The sequence below is a fragment of the Ovis aries genome, chromosome X (genome assembly GCF_016772045.2).
Source record: "Ovis aries strain OAR_USU_Benz2616 breed Rambouillet chromosome X, ARS-UI_Ramb_v3.0, whole genome shotgun sequence".
NCBI classification, from domain to species: Eukaryota; Metazoa; Chordata; class Mammalia; order Artiodactyla; family Bovidae; genus Ovis; species Ovis aries.
Genome location: NC_056080.1, coordinates 65528322 through 65550565, shown reverse-complemented (window position 1 = coordinate 65550565; position 22244 = coordinate 65528322). Strand labels below are relative to the sequence as shown.

The following is a 22244-nucleotide window of genomic DNA, read 5'->3' as shown; positions in this document are numbered from 1 at the left end:
CTCTGCATTCTTTCTGGAGTTGTTTCTCCAGTGATCTCCAGTAGCATATTGGGCACCTACCAACCTGGGGAGTTCATCTTTCAGTGTTCTATCTTTTTGCCTTTTCATACTGTTCATGGGGTTCTCAAGGCAAGAACAATGAAGTGCTTTGCCATTCCCTTCTCCAGTGGACCACATTTTGTCAGAACTCTCCACCATACCTGTCCCTTTGGGGCTGCCCTACACGGCATGGCTTAGTTTCACTGAGTTAGACAAGGCTGTGGTCCATGTGATTAGATTGGTTAATTTTCTGTGATTGTGGTTTCAGTCTGTCTGCCTTTTGATGTCCTCTCTCCACGCCTACCATCTTACTGGGGTTTCTCTTACCTTGGACGTGGAGTATCTCTTCACGGCTGCTCCAGCAAAGGGCAGCCACTGCTCCTTACCTTAAACGTGGGGTATCTCCTCAAAGCCACTGCCACTGACCTGGGACATCAGGTACCTCCTCACTGCTCCAGTGCCGCGCAGCCCTGGGGTTTTGATAGGGGAGGCAAAAAGCACCATTTCTTTTTCAGAAAGATCAGTCTGGCTACTGGATGGAGAAGGAAGTTTGGTGGAAGTGGGGGACCAGTTAGGAGGCTTGGCAGGACCCCATGAGAGGCACAATGGTGGACTCCCAGTGAAGTTGGAGAGGTTCAAGTGGTGTTTGGGTGGTAGAGGTGTTAAGAATGGCTGAAGGATGAGATAATGACCAGAGGAAGATGTGGGTGTGGGAGAGAGAAGAAATAAGGGTGCTCTCCATTTTTATTTCACTTCAATACCTGAGTGGATGGTGGTGTTATTCATCAAGAAGGGGAAGGCTTCTGTGGGAGAAGCCAAGTTAGGGAGAGTTGGGGACAGGAGATAAAGGAAACTCAGGTGTTCCATTTTTGCCATTTAACGTTCCCTCTTGAGAAACCTATATGCAGGGCAGGGAGCAACAGTTAGAACTGGACATGGAACAAGAGACTGGTTCCAAATAGGAAAAGGAGTACATCAAGGCTGCATATTGTCACCCTGCTTGTTTAACTTATATGCAGAGTACACCATGAGAAACATTGTGCTGGAAGAAACTCAAGCTGGAATCAAGATTGCTGGGGGAAATATCAATAGCCTCAGATATGCAGAAGGGCTTCCCTGGTGGCTCAGAGGTTAAAGCGTCTGACTCCAATGCAGGAGACCCGGGTTTGATCCCTGGGTCAGGAAGATCCCCTGGAGAAGGAAATGGCAACCCACTCCAGTATTCTTTCCTGGAGAATCTCATGGACAGAGGAGCCTGGTGGGCTACAGTCCACGGGGTCACAAAGAGTCAGACATGACTGAGCAACTTCAATTCTATGCAGATGAAACTACCCTTGTGGCAGAAAGTGAAGAAGAACTAAAAAGCCTCTTGATGAACATGAAAGAGGAGAGTGAAAAAGTTGGCTTAAAGCTCAACATTCAGAACTAAGAGCCTGGCATCTGGTCCCATCACTTCATGGGAAAATGATGGGGAAACAGTGGAAACAGTGTCAGACTTTATTTTGGGGGGGCTCCAAAATCACTGCAGATGGTGATTGCAGCCATGAAATTAAAAGATGCTTACTCTTGGAAGGAAAGTTATGACCAACCTAGATAGCATATTCAAAAGCAGAGACATTACTTTGTCCGTCTAGTCAAGGTTATGGTTTTTCCAGTGTTCATGTATGGATGTGAGAGTTGGACTGCGAAAAAAGCTGAGTGCCGAAGAACTGATGCTTTTGAACTGTGGTGTTGGAGAATACTCTTGAGAGTCCCTTGGACTGCAACGATATCCAACCAGTCCATTCTAAAGGATATCAGTCCTGGGTGTTCTTTGGAAGGACTTATGCTAAAGCTGAAACTCCAACTCCTCATGTGAAGAGTTGACTCATTGGAAAAGACTCTGATGCTGGGAGGGATTGGGGGCAGGAGGAGAAGGGGACGACAGAGGATGAGATGGCTGGATGTCATCACCGACTCGATGGACATGAGTTGGGGTGAACTCCGGGAGTTGGTGATGGACAGGGAGGCCTGGCATGCTGCGATTCACAGGGTCGCAAAGACTCAGACACGACTGAGCGACTGAACTTAACTGAACTAAACTGAACTGAAGGATGAAATGCCTATGAAATATCCAGGTGGAGATTCAAATGAGCATACAAATAAGTGTAAAATCACTACCTCTTATCTTCCCTCCCGTGCCCCAACCCCCAACACACAAATGGGACCATATACTGTCCCCTCTCTGCAGTTTGCTTTCTTCCATATTTTGAAGGAACCCCTAAATCAGATCCTATAGACATAACTCGTGCTTGTTAATGATTGCATAAGAATCCATAGAATGGCGATACCACAATGTTTTCAGTCATTCCCCAACTGATGAGTGCTTACTCTGTATCCTAGTTTGCCCCAACTTGCAGTGAACAGGAAGAGAAGTCTAAACCTTAGCAACCAAAGTTCTTATTGTCCCGCTTTAAACCAACTCCCATGCATATACAGCCTGGAACACTGAAAGCAGGACCTGACTGAGGACATTGAGGCTGGATCATGCACGGCCTTGGAGAGAAATCAGGTTTAGTGCCAGCCCATTTACTGTCCTGTCCTTCTCAGTCTATTCTGTGGGCTTGTCATCCTCAACCCAACTTCCACATATTGGCGTGTCTCAGTGAATACCCATGCACATTCCTCTCCTAACAGTACCCTCTCGAGGTGATTCTTCCCAGTCTTGTGGCTTTAAACACTATCTGTGTCCTGTTGTCTTGATTCTTCTGCTTTTGCAGCCTACATGGAGACTGTACTTCTCCAAACCTCAGACACTTAACAAGTGCAAATAGGAACTCTTGACACACATGCCCAACTGCCTTTCTTCCTTCTCCAAACCTATCACATCCACTCCCTGTATTCTCTGCGACTATACATAACACCTTCATTACCAAGACTTGCAAGAAAATACTCTCATAGTAATCATTCATGTCTTAAGTTTGTTCACCAACTGCCTTCAATCCACCAGCAAGTGACGTCTGTTCTCCTTCCAAAGTATCATGAGAACCCATGCACTATTCTCTAAATTCATGTTGCCTTTCTGGGCCAAGCCACTGCCATCTCCCAAGTGGGCTACTGCAGGAGGGTTCAAATCAGTCTCCCTGCTTTGCTTTGTGCCCTGCCCACTTATGGTATTTCCCACAGAGAGCAGTCAGAGAGAAATTACTGAATTAGATCATGGCACTCCCTTGATTCAGTTCTCGCTCTGGCTCCCCAGGGCTCTTTGAGTGAAAACGAAACTCCATCATGGCTCCTTCCCACCACTGCAGTGTCCTCTGGTCCCCCCATCCCCTCTCTCACTGGGCTCCAGCCACACTGGCATCCTTTCTGCCCCTCCAGTGCCCCTCTTTTCTGCTACAAGGCCAGAGGAATTGCAGTTCTCCCTGCTGGGCAGGCTTTCCCCCTGTTTCCCAGCAGAACTGACCACATGTCACTGTCCTCAGAAAGGCCATCCCTGACCTCTGCCACTTCTCTTGGGTTCTAGGTGATATGTACCAAATCATTTCATTATTTCCCTGAGGGCATTTGTAGCAACCTTTCAGTTTAGTTCAGTTCAGTCGCTCAGTCGTGTCCGACTCTTTGCGACCCCATGAATCGCAGCACGCCATGCCTCCCTGTCCATCACCATCTCCCAGAGTTCACTCAGACTCACGTCCATCGAGTCCGTGATGCCATCCAGCCATCTCATCCTCTGTCGTCCCCTTCTCCTCCTGCCCCCAATCCCTCCCAGCATCAGAGTCTTTTCCAATGAGTCAACTCTTCGCATGAGGTGTCCGAGGTACTGGAACTTCAGCTATAGCATCATTCCTTCCAAGGAAATCCCAAGGTTGATCTCCTTCAGAATGGACTGGTTAGATCTCCTTGCAGTCCAAGGGACTCTCAAGAATCTTCTCCAACACCACAGTTCAAAAGCATCAATTCTTCGGTGCTCAGCCTTCTTCACAGTCCAACTCTCACAACCATACATGACCACAGGAAAAACCATAGCCTTGACTAGCTGGACCTTAGTCGGCAAAGTAATGTCTCTGTTTTTGAATATACTGTCTAGGTTGGTCATAACTTTTCTTCCAAGGAGTAAGTGTCTTTTAATTTCATGGCTGCAGTCACCATCTGCAGTGATTTTGGAGCCCCCCAAAATAAAGCCTGACACTGTTTCCACTGTTTCCCCATCTATTTCCCATGAAGAGATGGGACCAGATGCCATGATCTTCATTTTCTGAATGTTGAGCTTTAAGCCAACTTTTTCACTCTCCTCTTTCACTTTCATCAAGAGGCTTTTTAGCTCCTCTTCACTTTCTGCCATAAGGGTGGTGTCATCTGCATATCTGAAGTTATTGATATTTCTCCCAGCAATCTTGATTCCAGCTTGTGTTTCTTCCAGCCCAGCGTTTCTCATGATGTACTCTCCATAGAAGTTAAGTAAGCAGGGTGACAATATACGGCCTTGATGTACTCCTCTTCCTATTTGGAGCCAGTCTGTTGTTCCATGTCCAGTTCTAACTGTTGCTTCCTGACCTGCATACAGATTTCTCAAGAGGCAGGTTAGGTGGTCTGGTATTCCCATCTCTCTCAGAATTTTCCACAGTTTATTGTGATCCACATAGTCAAAGGCTTTGGCATAGTCAATAAAGCAGAAATAGATATTTTTCTGGAACTCTCTTGCTTTTTCCATGATCCAGCGGATGTTGCCAATTTGATCTCTGGTTCCTCTGCCTTTTCTGAAACTAGCTTGAACATCAGGGAGTTCACGGTTCACGTATTTCTAAAGTCTGGCTTGGAGAATTTTGAGCATTACTTTACTAGCGTGTGAGATGAGTGCAATTGTGCAGTAGTTTGAGCATTCTTTGGCATTGCCTTTCTTTGGAATTGGAAAGAAAACTGACCTTTTCCAGTCCTGTGGCCACTGCTGAGTTTTCCAAATCTGCTGGCATATTGAGTACAGCACTTTCACAGCATCATCTTTCAGGATTTGAAATAGCTCAACTGGAATTCCATCACCTCCATTAGCTTTGTTTGTAGTGATGCTTTCTAAGGCCCACTTGACTTCACATTCCAAGATGTCTGGCTCTAGATGAGTGATCACATCATCATGATTATCTGGGTCGTAAGTGCTTTTATATTTTCTGCCATGTTTGTATTTCCCACTAGAAAATAAGTTCCTTGGATGCAGGGGCTCTCTGTCTAGAAGAATTGCTGGTACAGGGTAGCCCTCCATAAATACTTACTGAAGGGACCTCTCCCTCCCTCTACCGACACTCCACAGGGCCCTTTACTTTTGCCTCAGTTACAGCAGCCAGTAGTCAGAACACCTTTGATTGCAGATGTGACCAGGAACTGAAAAGAAGGAGAAGGGGATGTCATAGAAGCCTCTGTGAGACAGGATTTGGAGAGTATTCCCCAGCTGCTCTCCTTGTCACTGGAGTAGCCCAGTTCCTGCTGCTGGAGGGTCAAGGGCCTAGCAATTGTCTTCTGACAAGTTTGTGGATTCAGTGACCAAGCATGACTTTACTTCACCTCCTTCTCCTATTGTTTCGATTTCTGTTGGCTCTGTGCGCTGGAAGTCAAAGCCAGAGAAAGAGAACTTGTTGAGTTCTGGTCCTTGAATTGGTCCCCCTTGTCCCTTCTGCCTCCAAACAATGGGCTGAGAAGTTCTTGTCATCTCCTGACCCCCTACCCACCAGCAATCGTGGCTTCCTCCTTGGCCTCTGCCTCCTTGGGTCCTCTTGGCGGCCACCTGGAATGGCGAGGCACAGCTCATCTGCTTCCTGCCTACAAGCAATCTAAGATTCTCAGGAGGTGGCTCCTAAGAGTGGTGACAGTGACCACCTTGGTCAAGGCACCAGCTGCACAGCGGGCTCTTCCTAAGTCTATGTCCCTGCCCTTTGCTGGCACTAGCCCTGTCTAGGGGTAGAGGGCTAGACTTTGCATGCTGGAGAGGTACATGTCTGCTCAGTCTTCTTGGGATGCTTTCCAGGCAGCGATGAGAAAGTTCTCACTGCTTCACATCCCATGGTGACCCAGTCAGTTCTGAAGGTGCAGGGTTGTTCAGGTCAAGGCTATGCTGCCACCACAGAAAACAGCTTTATATACCCATGGAAGGTGGATGGACTGGAGTGAGGGGGAGGAGAGAATATGTGCTGGGCAGATGAAACTCCATGGCCACCACAGTCCAATCACATAGCGCATCTAGCCCTCTGCTGGCATTTCTCTTATTTGTATGGGCAGCCCAAGCTTTAGTGGAGTGAGACATGCTGAGGAAAGGCTCTATGGTTTGATCAGTTTTCATATTTGACCCCGAAGTTCACAGTTCAACGCCTGGTTCATGGTAACTGTGAAACCCCTATTTATGGAGGGGAAGGGGGAAAGGAGGGAAGAGTTGTTCTTGAAACTGGTCACATCTGACTGTCTTTTTAAAAATTCTATCAGCTCTGTCTCAGTGCCGACTGTGTGTGTGTTCGGGTGTGTGTACATTTATACGTATATTGACAGGTTCCCCTCCAAGTTTTATTGAGATATAATTGACATATAACACTATGAGTGTAAAGTGTACAACAAAATGACTTGACACATGTACATATCACTAACATGATTACCACAAGAAGTTTACTAAACATCCATCACCTCAGTTACACTTTGTTTTCCCCTTTTAATGAGAACTTTTAACATCTACTCTTAGCTACTTTCTGTGTTGATATTTAGTTTGTATTAAAGATCTGACCATACCAAGTCCCTCTGTGAATGTGTTGAGTGGGCCCCATGAGCTTGGGTATAGAGTTCAAGCATCTTAGCTTTCTTTTCAGGGCCCCCACGCCTTCCAACCCCATCTTCTACCATATACTCTTGGAGATCATGAGCTCTGTCCACATCAGATGATTAGGCATGACGAGAAGTGACTATGCATGTGCTAGCATGCTATAGGGCCTTGGACACAGACTAATCCCTCTGTCTGTGGGAATGGAATGCCTTCCATTCTGCCTCAACATGCTGGACTGCTACTCATCTTTCAGAGGTCACCTTGGAGGTTTAGTCTTCTGTGCAGTTTTGCTTGATTCCCACCAGAAAAGGTTATTGGGTGGGTCCTCCTTTCTGGAAGAAGTAGGACTCTAGCCTCTGTTGCACTCTACTCTAATGGTTGCTTGCTTGCCTATCCTCTCAGCATTTGGCCTTGTGTGGCCTCTCTGCTCCAATACACACTGCTCACCTTTCCTCACCTTGCCCCACACCTCCAACACATCAACATTCACTACTCAAGTATCACACTGCCTGTCTCTAAGCCCCCAGTGCCAAGTGGTGGGTAAGGCTCCCCTAAATATTAACTGGTGAACTGGAAAGAGACACCCCATCCTAGAGAGATTTCTGGTTTTGTTTTGAACATGGATGTGCCCTTTGTGGTTCACACTGGGAATGTCAGCAAGTCGAGGGCAGAGACAAGAAGGAACAAATGCCTGGCTCTGGACCAGGTCCTGTTCCCGGCTCTTGATTTGACTTTCCTCACTTGTCATGGAGGATGGCACTAAGAACAGAGTGCTCTTGATTTCTCCCCTGCTTCCAGGCTGCATGAATTGAGGCTGAGTGGGTGGGAGGAGTTGGGGGCTGAGGAACCCCCAGGCCCTTAGTTCTCCCATAATCTGGAGCAGGGACAGGGTTTCCAGCCCACACTGTCTGCTCCCAAGGTCAATCTCAAAACCGGTCCATCTCCTCTGGCTTCAGACTCCTGTGTATCTCTAGGCTCCATAAATATTTGTGGCATGGCATTATGAATAAATGACTACGTGTTCTTGTGTTCTTTATTTCTTCCGCAAGTGTTGTAGAGGAAGGAAAGAGCTGGAAAAGGGGGAAGAATCTCTGATTTAAAAAAAATGGGTCAGCGGGCTGCAGGGCTGGAGGGGGAGAGTGTCCCATTAGCCCCAGCTCCAATTCAGAGTAGGAGTTGTTGCCTTGATGGTGGTAATGTTTGGGAGTGTGTGTGCGTTGAGGTGGGTAAGAACCAACCCCTAAACGCGAGAAAACCATTTTTGCTTCGCTTTGTTTAGGCCCGGCAAGTTTTCTCAATGCCGCCCACCTTCTCTTGCAAGGTGCTTGATTTAATCATTTAAATATTCTATGGGGAGAGGAAGAATAAAACAAAACTCCCTAAATCTATGTCAGATTCCCTTGGTCCACATGGAACCCTTTCCCCATCTTTCTCTTCTTACACATCCAGTTGATCGAGAGGCTGAGAACCCACATTCTTCCCGCCAACACCAAGCTCCCGCCCCCTCCCACCGCCCGTTGCCCCGAAGCCCCGCAGCAGCCACAGGGGGAACCAAAGAGACAGAAGCCTTCCCAGCTGCCCGGACCACAGACGCCAACACCCCCCGCCCCCCACCACACGCCGCCCGCCGGCGCCCCGCACGCTAACCCACGACCGAGCGGCGGCGGCAGCAGCGGGCTGCGGGCTGCAGGCTGCGGTGACTCGCACCAGCGCGCTCCTGGCAGCGCTAGCCATCCCAGGTGACTGGGACTCGCTGGATCAGCTGGCCCGGGGTCCTCCGCCCCAGCTCGCGCCCCCGGCCCGGGTTCCGGCGCCCACCTGCCTTCTTGCCCTCTCCACCCTCTCACCTTCCTCCCCCTCCACCCCCCAGGCTCGCGGGAAGGAAGGTCGCGGCAGCGGCCCGGCGGCACCGGCGACCGTGGCGACAGCGGCGACAGTGGCGGCGGCGGTGGCGGCTGCGGCTGCGGCGGCGGCGGAGGCTGCGGCGGCGACCGTGGCAGAGGCGGTGGCAGAGGCCTCCGTGGCGGAGGCGGAAGCAGAGGTGGAGGCCGAGGCCTCAGTAGAGGAGGCAGTGGCGGAGGCCACCCTGGGGGAGGCGGTGGCAGCCCTGGCGGAGGAGGAGGCGGAGGCTGCACTGGCGGCGGCGGCCGTGGCGGTGATGGAGGCCAGCGAGGCCGAAGCTGCCGCCGCCGCAGCAGAGGCTGCGGCGCCCGCCTTGGGGGAGGCGGATGCGGATGCCGCTGCGGAGGTGGAGGCAGCGGTAGCGGCGGCGGCGGCTGCTGCCGCCGCGGATGCAGATGCGGAAACCGGCGGGGGCTCCGAGGGGAACCCGGACTTTCCTATGGCCTCGCTGTACGTGGGCGACCTGCACCCTGAGGTGACGGAGGCAATGCTGTACGAGAAGTTCAGCCCGGCCGGGCCCATCCTCTCCATCCGCCTTTGCAGGGACAAGATCACCCGCCGCTCGTTGGGCTATGCGTATGTCAACTACCAGCAACCGGTGGACGCCAAGCGGGCCCTGGAGACCCTGAACTTTGATGTCATCAAGGGCAGGCCGGTGCGCATCATGTGGTCCCAGCGGGACCCCTCGCTCCGCAAGAGCGGAGTGGGCAACGTCTTCATCAAGAACCTGGGCAAGACCATCGACAACAAGGCTCTGTACAACATCTTCTCTGCGTTCGGCAACATCCTGTCCTGCAAAGTGGCCTGCGACGAAAAGGGGCCCAAGGGCTATGGGTTCGTGCACTTCCAGAAGCAGGAGTCCGCCGAGCGGGCCATAGATGCGATGAATGGCATGTTCCTGAACTACCGCAAAATTTTCGTTGGGAGATTCAAGTCGCATAAAGAACGAGAGGCCGAAAGGGGAGCCTGGGCCAGGCAGTCCACCAGTGCTGACGTCAAGGATTTTGAGGAAGACACCGATGAGGAGGCCACCTTGCGATGAAAACATCCCAGGAGCGAGCCAGCCAGCAGAGCCAAACCTTGGCTCCCACCCGGTTTACAAACCCCCCACCCATCCCATTCCCCCCAACCCACCAGCAGTGTATTGTATTGGGAGTGCAGGTCTCTCTTTCACCCCTTCCCTCTCTCTCTCTCTCTCTACTTACCCCTTCCCTTTCCTCCCCTCCTGCCACACCCACCTTGGGTGTTGTGAATAATCTTGCTAATCTGTGCCACTTGATAGTTAAAGCTGCCTCTTCTCCTTGTGGTTTGGTTTAAAAAGCACTTTCTCTCTTTGTTTATTGCACAGGTGATGCAATATCATGGTAGAAACATCAGGAAGGAAAAGGAAATCAGATGAGGGAAAACAAGAGAGTAATTGCTCCCCATGACCCTACTACCCGGAGACAACCACTTTTACCATTTTGGTGTGCTGTTTTCAAGGCTCTCATTTCCTTCTCTCTCTCTCTCTCTCTCTCTCTCTCTCTCTCTCTCTCTCTCTCTCTCTCTCTCTCTCTCTCTCACCCTTCCTCTCCTCCACCCCACCTTCCCTTTTAACACAGTGTTATAGAATGGTTCATGTATGTGGTGTTTCTTAACCTGCTTTTTCAAAAACTAAAACCAAACAAACGTCAACCCATTGAACTTCTTTCCATGATATTCAACAGGCTTGAGAAAGGTCATCTTCTGTGCCTGCAGAGTGTATCTATGGACCCTAACATTTCTGTAATCATTGCCGCATTGTTGGACATTCAGGTGGTGCCTAGCTCTTTCCCTGTGTTTAAACCCAGCACTGTGTATACTCTGATGAGTGAATTCTTCCTTGTCAAGCCAAATCTTTGCTAGCGTACAGGATGTTCTTAATTGTGGACTTGCAGGATCCACATGTGGACATTTTAAAGACTGTTCCTTTGTGTTGCCCAATGGCCCCTTCATAAGCATTGTACCAATTTACATTCATGCCAGCCACCTCAACTAGTAAAAACAGTATGCCCATTTCCCCTACATAGTCTCCTGGTCACTGTAATTGGTGTGTGTGGGGGGGAGGGGGGCTGTGTGTGCGCGTGCACGCTGCATGCGTGTGCGTGTGTCTTGGCCAGCTTGATGGGCTGCAAATGGTATTTTTCTGTCCTTAGTTGTTTTGCTGAATTTAAATACTGTTTATGACCTCCTTCCCCTGAGCCCACTTCCTGCCCTTTTCCCCATTCTCAGAAAAATAATCCAGCTTCATTGTATGAAGAAAAAATCACAAAGCAGACAAGTCAACAGAAGAAAATTAATGTCACAAGTAATCAATCTTAATGATCACCCATACCTCCCTGAATCATGCATCTACACCTGCCCAGTATTTTTCCTGTGATATATATGTGAATTGTAATGTATATACTGTTTCATTATCTGCTTTTTCACAATAAATATATAGATAGATATAGATGTATAGATAGATATTATTGAACTTCTTTTCATGTCATTAAATATTCTTCTAAAATAGTTTCCATGGCTGTTTAGTATTCCAGGGAATGGGCTAGATAGAGGAACAGATAGGTGTATACATCTGTATCCATATGTAGATATAGATATGGGCATATTTGTTTTCACTAGTTCGTCATCACTGAACATCTGGATGGCTTCTTTGTTTTTTGTTTTCTTATTCAAATCCAAGTTGCTTAGAGCATAGTGCACAAAACTTCGTTACATTTTAGATTTTTTTTCCTGAACAAACATTGTCAAAAGAAGAAATGTTCAAGTTTTGAAATATTTTTTTGGGGGTCATTATTAAGTGGCTATTCACAAATATAGTTATCATTTTACCCTCATCAAGTACAACATTGTGAGGGGGCCTGGAAATCTGGACAATTTTCTGGACTTGCTATTACAATCATTTCTGTACTCTTCCAATATTTTATCAGGGTAGCTGTAGTTTTTTTTTTTTTAAACATTTATTTTTATACAGATAACACAGCATCATTTTTAGATTCTGTATGTATGTGTTAATATACAGTATTTGTTTTCCTCTTTCTGACTTACTTAACTCTGTATAACAGGCTCTAGTTTCATACACCTCACTTCAATGGACTCAAATTCGTTCCTTTTTATGACTGAGTAATAGTCCATTGTATATATGTACCACAACTTCTTTATCCATTCATCTGTTGATGGACATCTAGGTTGCTTCCATGTCCTGCATACTATAAATAGTGCTGCAATGAATATCAGAGAACATGTGTTTTTTTGAATTATAGTATTCTCAGAGTGTGGCTCATTAGTGGGACTGCTGGTTCATGTGGTATTTTTATTCTTACTTTTTTAAGGAATCTCCATAGTGGTTATATCAATTTACATTCCCACCAGCAGTGCAAGAGAGTTCCCTTTTCTCCACATCCTCTCCAGCATTTATTTGTAGAGTTTTTGATAATGGCCACTGATGAACCTATTTGCAAGGCAGGAATAGGGACACATATGTGGACACAGGAGTGTAAGGGGAGGGTGCAATGAATTGGGAGTGTAGTACTGACATATACACTACCATGTGTAAAATAGACAGTGGGAAGTTGCTGTATAATAGAGGGAACTCAGCTTGGTAGTCTGTGACAACATAGAGGGGTGGGATGAGGAGTGGGAGGAAGGCTCTAGAGGGAGGGGGTATATGTATACTTATGACTGATTCATGTTGTTGTACAGCAGAAACTAACACAATATTGTAAAGAATTATCTTCCAATTAAAAATAAATTTTAAAAGAATACAAAATTATTAATAATTCTAAGTTGATAACAGAATTCACTTGGGTCATCTGGGAGCAAACTTTGTGACTTCAGTTTAAATTCTCTCTCTCATTGGGTATTCAATGAATGCACTGGTTGAGGTTTAAGCCCAAATATGCTATATTATAAATAATTTATATATGAGCATAGTCATATTTTAATATTTGATTCTCACTAAATCTCTACTTTCTGAGAGATTAACAAGCAGACAGATTTTAACAGTGTCCATGTCTTGCATTCCCAGAACTTTTCATGAACCTAGTGCATAAAAGATTCTCAATAATCGTTGGCTGAGTCAAAAAATAAAACATAATAGAAGCCTTGTTTAATTGATAAGAAAAAGTAAAAATCACTCCTAATTCTACCACTTGACACAAAGAAAAACTTTGAACCACATGAAACATGTACATAAATAAATAGTACCTTCAAAATGTAATATGTATTGTTTCACTATGGGATAATTTCACTATAATTGGTCTTTCATAATATATTTCCAAATTATTCAATATTTTCTAATTTTGTTTTCAGTTTATATTCTATATTATAAATGAGCTATAATTTCTTAAGCTTAGTCCCTTCATTATGCTTACATTTTTCTGGGGTTTCCCCAGATACTTTACAGGGAACACATTTGTAGCTGAATATTTGCTGACATGTGGAGATATTTAATTGACTTATATAACTTGTTCATGGATTGGAAGAATTAATATTGTTACAATGGTCAAAGAAATCTACAGATTTAATGCAGTTCATATGAAAATACCCATAATATTTTTTACAGAAATAAACAACCCTAAAATGTCTGTGTAACCCAAAAATACTGAATAGCCAAACCAACCTCAATTAAAAAAAAAAAAACTAAGCTGAAATTATAACTCTGGCCTCAGATTAGAATACAAAGCTATAGTAATCAAAACAGCATGGTACCAGTACAAAAACTGACTCATCTATTGATGGAGCAGTAAGGTCAGAAATAAACTCATGAATATATAATCAATTAATCTACAACAAAGGAGGTAAGAACGTACAATGAGGAAAAGGCAGTTCTTCAATAAGAGGTGCTGGAAAAACTGAACAGGTACAAGTAAAAGAATAAATTAGGACTCTTTTTCCTAGGAGAAAGAGCTTCCCCAATGGTTCAATGGTAAAGAATCCACCTGCCAATGCAGGAAATGAAGACATGGGTTCAATCCTTAGGTTGGGAAGATCCCCTGGAGAAGGGATTGGCAACCCACTCCAGCTATTCTTGCCTGAAAAATCCTATGGATAGAGGAGCCTGGTGGGCTACAGTCTAAAAGGTTGCACAGTCAGACATGACTGAGGGCATGCTCACACACACACACACACACACACACTCATGTCATATACAAAAATGGATTGAAGCCCTAAATTTCAATAAACCATGAAACTCCTAGAAGAGGACATTGGCAGAACAATCTTTGACATGTCATAGAAATATCCCTTTGATATGCCTCCTAAGGCAAAGGAAACAAAAGAAAACATTTTTAAAAGAACCTAATTAAACTTAAAAGCTGCTGCACAGCAAATGAGACCATTAACAAAATGAAGACAACCTATGTAATGGTAGAAAAGTATTTGCAAATGGTATGAACAAAGGTGTTAATTTCCAAACTATAGGAACAGCTCATATAACTCAATATTAAACAAAAACAATTTATAAAGCACAGAAGTCCTAAACACACATTTTTCCAAAGAAGATATATAGATGGCTAACAGGCATATGAAAAGATGTTCAACATCATTAATCATCAGAGAAATGCAAATCAAAACCATGATAAGATAGCTACCCTAAACTCACATATCTCAGAATGGCCATCATCAAAAAGACCACAAATAACAAATGTTCTGAGGATGTGAGGAAAGGGAACCCTGTACAGCATTGGCAGGAATGTACATTGGTGCAAAAACTATGAAAATCAGTATACAGATTCCTCGGGAAAATAGAACTACTGTATGATCCAGCAATATATCTATTCCTGGATATATATTCAAAGAAAACAAAAACACAAATTCAAGAAAAGATACATGTACTCCAATGCTCATAGTAACGTTATTTGCAATAGTCAAGATATGGTAGCAACCCAAGATTCCACCAACAAATGAATGGATAAAGAAAATGTAGTGTATTTACTGGAATATTACTCAGCCACAAAAAGAATAACAATTTGCCATTTGCAACAATATAGATGGACATGTAATGAAATATGTGAGACAGAGAAAAACAATTCTTGGTTATTGCTTATGTGTAAAATCTGAAAATAAAAGAATGAACATAATAGCAACAACAAAAGGAAACACACTCACAGATGTAAAGAACATCATCTGAGCCTTCAGCTAGTATCAATCTTCTTGTAATAGTAACATTATAAGTCCCTGATCACATATCACCCATAATCAATATAATAAAAATGAAAACATTTGAAATGTTGCAAGAATCACAAAAATGTGACAGAGATATGAAGTGAGCAAATGCTCTTGGAAAAATAATGTTGGTAGACTTGCTCAGTGCAGGGTCGCTACAAAATCTTCAACTTAAAAAAAACATTTAAAAAATTGAAGTATTATATATTACCCTTCTTTGTCTCCTGTTGTAGCCTTTGTTTTAAAGTCTATTTTGTCTGATATGAATATTGTTACCCCTGATTTCTTGACATTCCCATTTGCATGAAATATCTTTTCCCATCCCTTCTTTTTCAATCATGTCTTTAGGCCTGAAGTGAGTCTTCTGTAGGTAGCATATTGAAAGGTCTTGTTTTTTAATCATCAACTACTTTATGGTTTTTGGTCAGAGCATTTAGTCCATTGACATTTAAAGCAATTGTTGATAGGTATGTACCTATTAGGGCTTCCCTGATAGCTCAGTCGGTAAAGAATCAGCCTGCCAGTGCACGAGACTGGGGTATGATCCCTCATTTGGGAATATCCACTGGAGAAGGAAATGACAACTCACTCATGTGTTCTTGCCTGGAGAATCCCATGGACAAAGGAGTCTGGAGGGCTACAGTCAATGGGGTTGCAAGAGTCGGACACAACTTAGCTGCTAAACAACAAACCACATGTACTTATTACCATTTTATTACTTTTTTCCAGTTGTTTTTGCAGTTTTCTGTTCATTTTCTTCTTTTTGTCTCTTCTATTATAGCTTGATGATTTTCTTTAGTAGTATTATGTTTGGATTTCTTTCTTTTTGGTTTTTATGGTTCTATTATTTGTTTTTGATTTGTGGTTATCATAGGGTTCATATATGTTGACCTATAATCATATCTACTTGTTTTAAACTAGTAGTCATTTAAGTTCAAATATATTCTGAAAGATCTACATTTTCTCCTCTCCCCCACACTTTGTGATTTTTAAGTCATATTTTACATTACCCTTTAACTGTTCCTTGTAGTTTTAGTTGCTTTTACTTTTTTTCTTTTAATCTACACACTCTCTCATTTAAGTAATCTTTAAGCCTTACTGTATATCTGCCTTTCCTAGTGCAATTTTCTTTTTCCTATAGATTCTTATTTTTTTCCATTTAGAGAAGATCCTTCAACATTTCTTTTAAGGTAAACTTTGCTGCAGAAGACCCTTGAGAGTCCCTTTGAGAGCCCCAAATTAGTCAATCCTAAAGGAAATTAACCCTTAATATTCATTGGAAGGACTGTTGATGAAGCTGAAGCTCAAATACTTTGGCCATCTAATGCAAAAAGCTGACTCATTGGAAAAGACCCTGATGTTGGGAAAGATTGAAGGCAAAGGGAGAAGGGGGCAGAAGAAGAAGAGGTGGTTAGGTAGCATCACTGACTCAATGGACATGAATTTGAGCAAATTCGGGAGATAGTGGAGGACAGAGGAACCTGGCCTGTCCATGGGGTCACAAAGAGTCACCCACAACTTAGCAATTGGCCAAAAACAAATATTGATGAATTATTTTAGTTTTTGCTTGTCTGAGCAGTTCTTTATCTCTTCTTGTATTCTAAATTATAATCTTGCTAGGTAGAGTATTCTAGGTTTCAGGTTTTCCCATTTAGCACTTTTTATATATCATGCCATTCCATTCTTGCCTACAAAGTTTCTGCAGAGAAGTTAGCTGATAGCTTTATGGGGGTTCCCTTATATATAACTTTTGGTATTTCCCTTGCTGCCTTTCAAATTATCTATCTCTAACTTTTGCCATTTTAATTATTATGTATCTTGATGTTGGTTTTTTTTTGGGGGGGGGGGTTCATCTTGTATGAGACCTTCTGTGCTTCAAGTACCTAGATATCTATTCCCTTCTTCAGGTTTGGGAAATTTTCAGTCATAATTTCTTCAAATACATTTTTGTCCCCTTCTCTTTCTTCTCCTTCTAGAACCCCTATAATGTGAATGCTGCTATATTTAATGTTTATTTAGTTATTTTAAAATTTGTTTTTATTTCTGCTGTTCTGATTAGGTGATTTTCAACATTCTATCTTCTATGTTGCTTAGTCTGCTATTTATTTCTATTAGAGTCATTTTTAAAAATTTCAGATATGAAATTATCTATTTTTGGTTGGGCCTTTTTAATGTTTTCTAGTTCCTTGTTAAAGTGACTTCTGTTCATATTAATATTAATTCTTTGTCCTAACTCAGTTAAAATTTTTACCATCAATGTTCTTTATCAGGTAAATTGTATATTTCTGTTTCATTATTTTTTTCAGGGTTTTTCTCTTGCTCTTTCAATTGAGAGTAGTTCCTCTGCCTTTTCATTTTACTGAACTTTATCTGCCTCTATGAATTTAGGTGAAACATTTACCTATTGTGGTCTTGAGCAGATGTTCTTATGTGAGAATGTCCCTATACTGACTATGTGTGCCCAATGCCTTTGGTGGGTGACTAATTTGAAGTGGATGTTACTTTTCAGTGAAAACAATTCCACATGTACATGCATTTTAAATGTATTTATGGGTGGAAGGAGGTGAACTTCCATCCTCCTATTGCTCCATTTGATTTCTCCTCAAATACACAATATCTTTGAAGCAATAAAGTGACATGCAATAAAACAAGATATACCTGTAAATCCAAAGACAAAATTAGTTTCTGAGAGACACCTACATTCCTTTGTTTATTTCAGCATCATTCTCAATAACCCAAACAGGGCATAACCAATGTCTGTCAATGGATGAATAGATTAAGAATATGTGATACACACATACACATACACACAAACAATGGAATATTTTTGAACCATAAAAGAAGGAAATCCTGACATTTGAAACAACATTGATGAATCTGAAGGGCACTAGGCTAAATGAAATAAGCCAAGCAGGGAAAGACAAATATGTATGATCTTACTTTTATGTGGAATCTTTTTTTTTTTTCCTAAAGGACAAGCTAATTGAAACAAAGTAGAATGGTAGTGAATGAGGAGTGGGGCTTGGGAGAAATGGGGAAATATTGGTTAAAGGGTACAAAATTTCACTGATAATATGAATATGTTCTGGGGATATAATGTACAGCACAGCGAATATAGTTAATAATATTTTATTGTACATTTGAAATTTGCTCAAAGAGTAGATCTTAATCATTTTTGCCATACAAAAAGGGTACTTATGTAAGGTAATGGATGAGTTAATTAATTAGGTTGGGGTAATTTCACTATGTATATTAAACCATCAAGTTGTAAACTTTTCATGTTTACTACTTTATTTGTCAATTATACCTCAATGGTCCATCTAGTCAAGGCTATGGTTTTTCCAGTAGTCGGGTATGGATGTGAGAGTTGGACCATAAAGAAAGCTGAGCGCCAAAGAATCGATGCTTTTGATCTGTGGTGTTGGAGAAGATTCTTGAGAGTCCCTTGGACTGCAAGGAGATCCAACCAGTCCATCCTAAAGGAAATTAGTCCTGAATATTCATTGAAAGGACTGATGTTGAAGCTGAAACTCCAATATTTTAGCCACCTGATGCAAAGAGCTGACTCATTTGAAAAGACCCTGATGCTGAGAAAGATTGAAGGCAGGAGGAGAAGGAGATGACAGAGGATGAGATGGTTGGATGGGATCACTGACTCAATGGACGTGAGTTTGGGTAAATTCCGGGAGCTGGTGATGGACAGGGAGGCCTGGCATGCTGCAGTTCATGGGGTCACAAAGAGTCAGACACGACTGAGTGACTGCACTGAACTGAACTGAATGCTAGGAAAATACAAATACAAATAAAATAAAATATTTTAAACTTGTCCTCTACGAAGGTCACTGTTAAGAGAATGGAAAGGCAAGCCAGAGTCTAGGATAAAATACTTGCAAAACACATATCTGGTAAGAGATTTGTATCCAAAATATTCAAAGAACTTTTGAAATGGAACAATAAGAAAGCAAATGTTCCAACTTAAAAATGGACAAAATATTTGAACAGAAACTTCATCTAATATACACAGATAGCAAATAAGCACCTGGAGAAGGAAATGGTAGCCCATTCCAGTATTCTTCCTAAGAAAATCCCATGGAGAGAGGAGACTGGCAGGCTGCAGTCCGTGGGGTTATTGGACACAACTGAGCACACACAGCAGCAAAAAAGCACGAGAAGATGCTCGGCACCACAGATCATTCAGTTCAGTTCAGTTCAGTCACTCAGTCGTGTCCGACTCCTTGCGATCCCATGAACTGCAGCACACCAGGCCTCCCTGTCCATCACCATCTCCCAGAGTTCACTCAAACTCGCGTCCATCAAGTCGGTGATGCCATCCAGCCATCTCATCCTTGGTCGTCCCCTTCTCCTCCTGCCCCCAATCCCTCCCAGCATCAGAGTCTTTTCCAATGAGTCAACTCTTCGCATGAGGTGGCCAAAGTACTGGAGTTTCAGCTTTAGCATCATTCCTTCCAACAAAATTCCAGGACTGATCTCCTTTAGAATGGACTGGTTGGATCTCCTTGCAGTCCAAGGGACTCTCAAGAGTCTTCTCCAATGCCACAGTTCAAGAGCATAAATTCTTCAGTGCTCAGCTTTCTTCACAGTCCAACTCTCACATCCATACATGACCACTGGAAAAACCATAGCCTTGACTAGACAGACTTTGTTGGCAAAGTAATGTCTCTGCTTTTCAACATGCTATCTAGGTAGGTCATAACTTTTCTTCCAAGGAGTAAGCGTCTTTTAATTTCATGGCTGCAGTCACCATCTGCAGTGATTTTGGAGGCCCGAAAAATAAAGTCTGACACTGTTTCCCCATCTATTTCCCATGAGGTCATTAGGGAATTGCAAATTGAAACATAACACCAAATAGTGACAGTGATGAAGAGAAACAGATGCTGCCATCATAGCTGCTGGTAATACAAAATGTAACAGTCACTTTGCAAGATTATTTGGCAGTTTTGTAAAAACTAAATATAGGGAGAAAAATCAATAACCTCAGATATGCAGATGACACCACCCTTATGCCAGAACGTGAAGAGAAACTAAAGAGCCTCTTGATGAAAGTGAAAGGGGAGAGTGAAAAAGTTGGCTTAAAACTCAGCATTCAGAAAACTAAGATCATGGCACCCGGTCCCATCACTTCATGGTAAATAGATGGGGAAGCAATGGACAAAGTGACAGACTATGTTCTTGGGCTCCAAAATCACTCTGGATGGTGACTGCTGCAGCCATGAAATTAAAAGACACTTGCTTCTTGGAAGAAAAGCTATGACAAACCTAGAAAGCATATTAAAAAGCAGAGACATTACTTTGCTGACAAAGATCTCTATAGTGAAAGCTATGGTGTTTCCAGTAGTCATGTATGGATGTGAGAGTTGGACCATAAAGAAGTTTGGGTGCTGAAGAATCAATGCTTTCAAACTGTGATGCTGGAGAAGACTCTTGAAAGTCCCTTGGACAGCAAGGATAACAAACCAGTCAGTCTTGAATATTCATTGGAAGGACTGATGCTAAAGCTGAAGCTCCAGTACTTTGGTCACCTGATGCAAAGAACCAACTCAGAAAAGACCCTGATGCTGGGAAAAATTAAGGGCAAGAGGTGAAGGGTGCAGCAGAGGATGAGACAGTTAGATAACATTTCTGACTCAGTGGACATACGTTGAGCAAACCTCAGAAGATGGTGAAGGACAGAGAAGTCTGGCATGCTGCAGTTCATGAGGTCACAGAGGATTGGACAGGACTTAGCAACTGAAAAACAACAACAATAATGTCTTCAGTTTTCTGTTTGTTTAGTTTCTAATGAAAAGTGTGTCATCATTTTGATGTTTCCTAAGTTTATAATGTTTCTTTTATTTTATTGAGGTAAAAATCATATATTAACCATTTTAAATTATAAAATTGAGTGACATTCAATTCATTAACAGTGTTTTACAACCACATGAATGTTGTGATGTTTTTCCATTTCTGAAAAAAGCCCACTGATATTTTGATAAGAATTGTACTGACTCTGTAGATCTCTTTAAGAGTATTTCCATTTTAATAAGTCTTCAAATCGATAAATAAAGTTTTTTTTCACTTGTTTAGGACTTTACAATTTTCTTTCAGCAAAGTGTTGCAGTTTTCAGTGTACAAGTCTTATACTTCCTTATTTAAATTTATTGGTAAAAATTTAGTTTTAATTCTGTTGTAAATGGAATTGTTTTCTTAATCGGTTCTCATATTATTTATTACTGATATATAGAATACAAATTATTTTTGTATTGATTTTGTATCCTGAAATTTTCTGACTTCATATATTAGCTCTAATAATTTTTGTGGATTATTTGGGACTTTCTATATATAGAAAAATGTCATCAGCAAATAGAGATAATTTTATTGGTCCTGTTCTAATTTGCATGTATGCTAAGTTGATTCAGACATTTTCAAGTCTTTGAGACCATATGGACCATGGCTTACCAGGCTCCTCTATCCATGGGATTTCTCCAGGCAAGAACACTGAAGTGGATTACAATGCCCTCCTCAGGGTATCTTCCTGACATAGGAATCAAACCTGCATCCCCTGAATTGGCAGTCAGGTTCTTTAAAACTGAGCCAATAGGGAAGACCAGTATTAGCTGGTAGTTTTTCATAAATGTCCTTTATCATCATGAGGAATTTCCCTGTAGTTTTCATTTTGCTGAATGTTTGTCTTATCATGGAAGGGTGTTGCTGCTGCTGCTTAGTCACATCAGTCGTGTCTAACTTTGTGTGATCCTATGGACTGTGTAACCTGTGTAGCCCACCAGGCTCCTCTGTCCATGGAATTCTCCAGGCAAGAGTATTGGAGTGAGTGGCCATGCCCTCCTCCAGGAAATCTTCCCAACCCAGGGATCAAACTCAGGTCTCCTATATTGCAGGCGGATTCTTTACCATCTGAACCACCAGAGAACAGCAGAGGGGTGTTCAGTTCAGTTCAGTTCAGTCGCTCAATCGTGTCCGAGTCTTTGCGACCCCATGAATCGCAGCACGCCAGGCCTCCCTGTCCATCACCAACTCCCGGAGTTCACTCAGACTCACACCCATCGAGTCAATGATGCCATCGAGCCATCTCATCCTCTGTCGTCCCCTTCTCCTCCTGCCCCCAATCCCTCCCAGCATCAGAGTCTTTTCCAATGAGTCAACTCTTCGCATGAGGTGGCCAAAGTACTGGAGCTTCAGCTTTAGCATCATTCCTTCCAAAGAAATCCCAGGGCTGATCTCCTTCAGAATGGACTGGTTGGATCTCCTTGCAGTCCAAGGGACTCTTGAGAGTCTTCTCCAACACCACAGTTCAAAAGCATCAATTCTTTGGTGCTCAGCCTTCTTC

The 22244-nt window shown here is 43.0% G+C and overlaps 1 protein-coding gene and 1 pseudogene across 1 annotated transcript; both read left to right on the top strand.

The window, feature by feature from the left end:
• The first annotated feature begins 8954 nt into the window (after window positions 1-8954).
• LOC114111193 (polyadenylate-binding protein 1-like 2) lies at window positions 8955-11246 on the top strand. Its single transcript, XM_027962871.2, has one exon. The coding sequence runs from the start codon at window positions 8973-8975 to the stop codon at window positions 9756-9758; it is 786 nt and encodes a 261-aa protein (XP_027818672.2). The 5' UTR covers window positions 8955-8972; the 3' UTR covers window positions 9759-11246.
• Window positions 11247-14346: 3100 nt separating this feature from the next.
• Window positions 14347-22244, top strand: part of LOC114111614 (centromere protein R-like) — a 45557-nt pseudogene continuing 37659 nt past the window's right edge.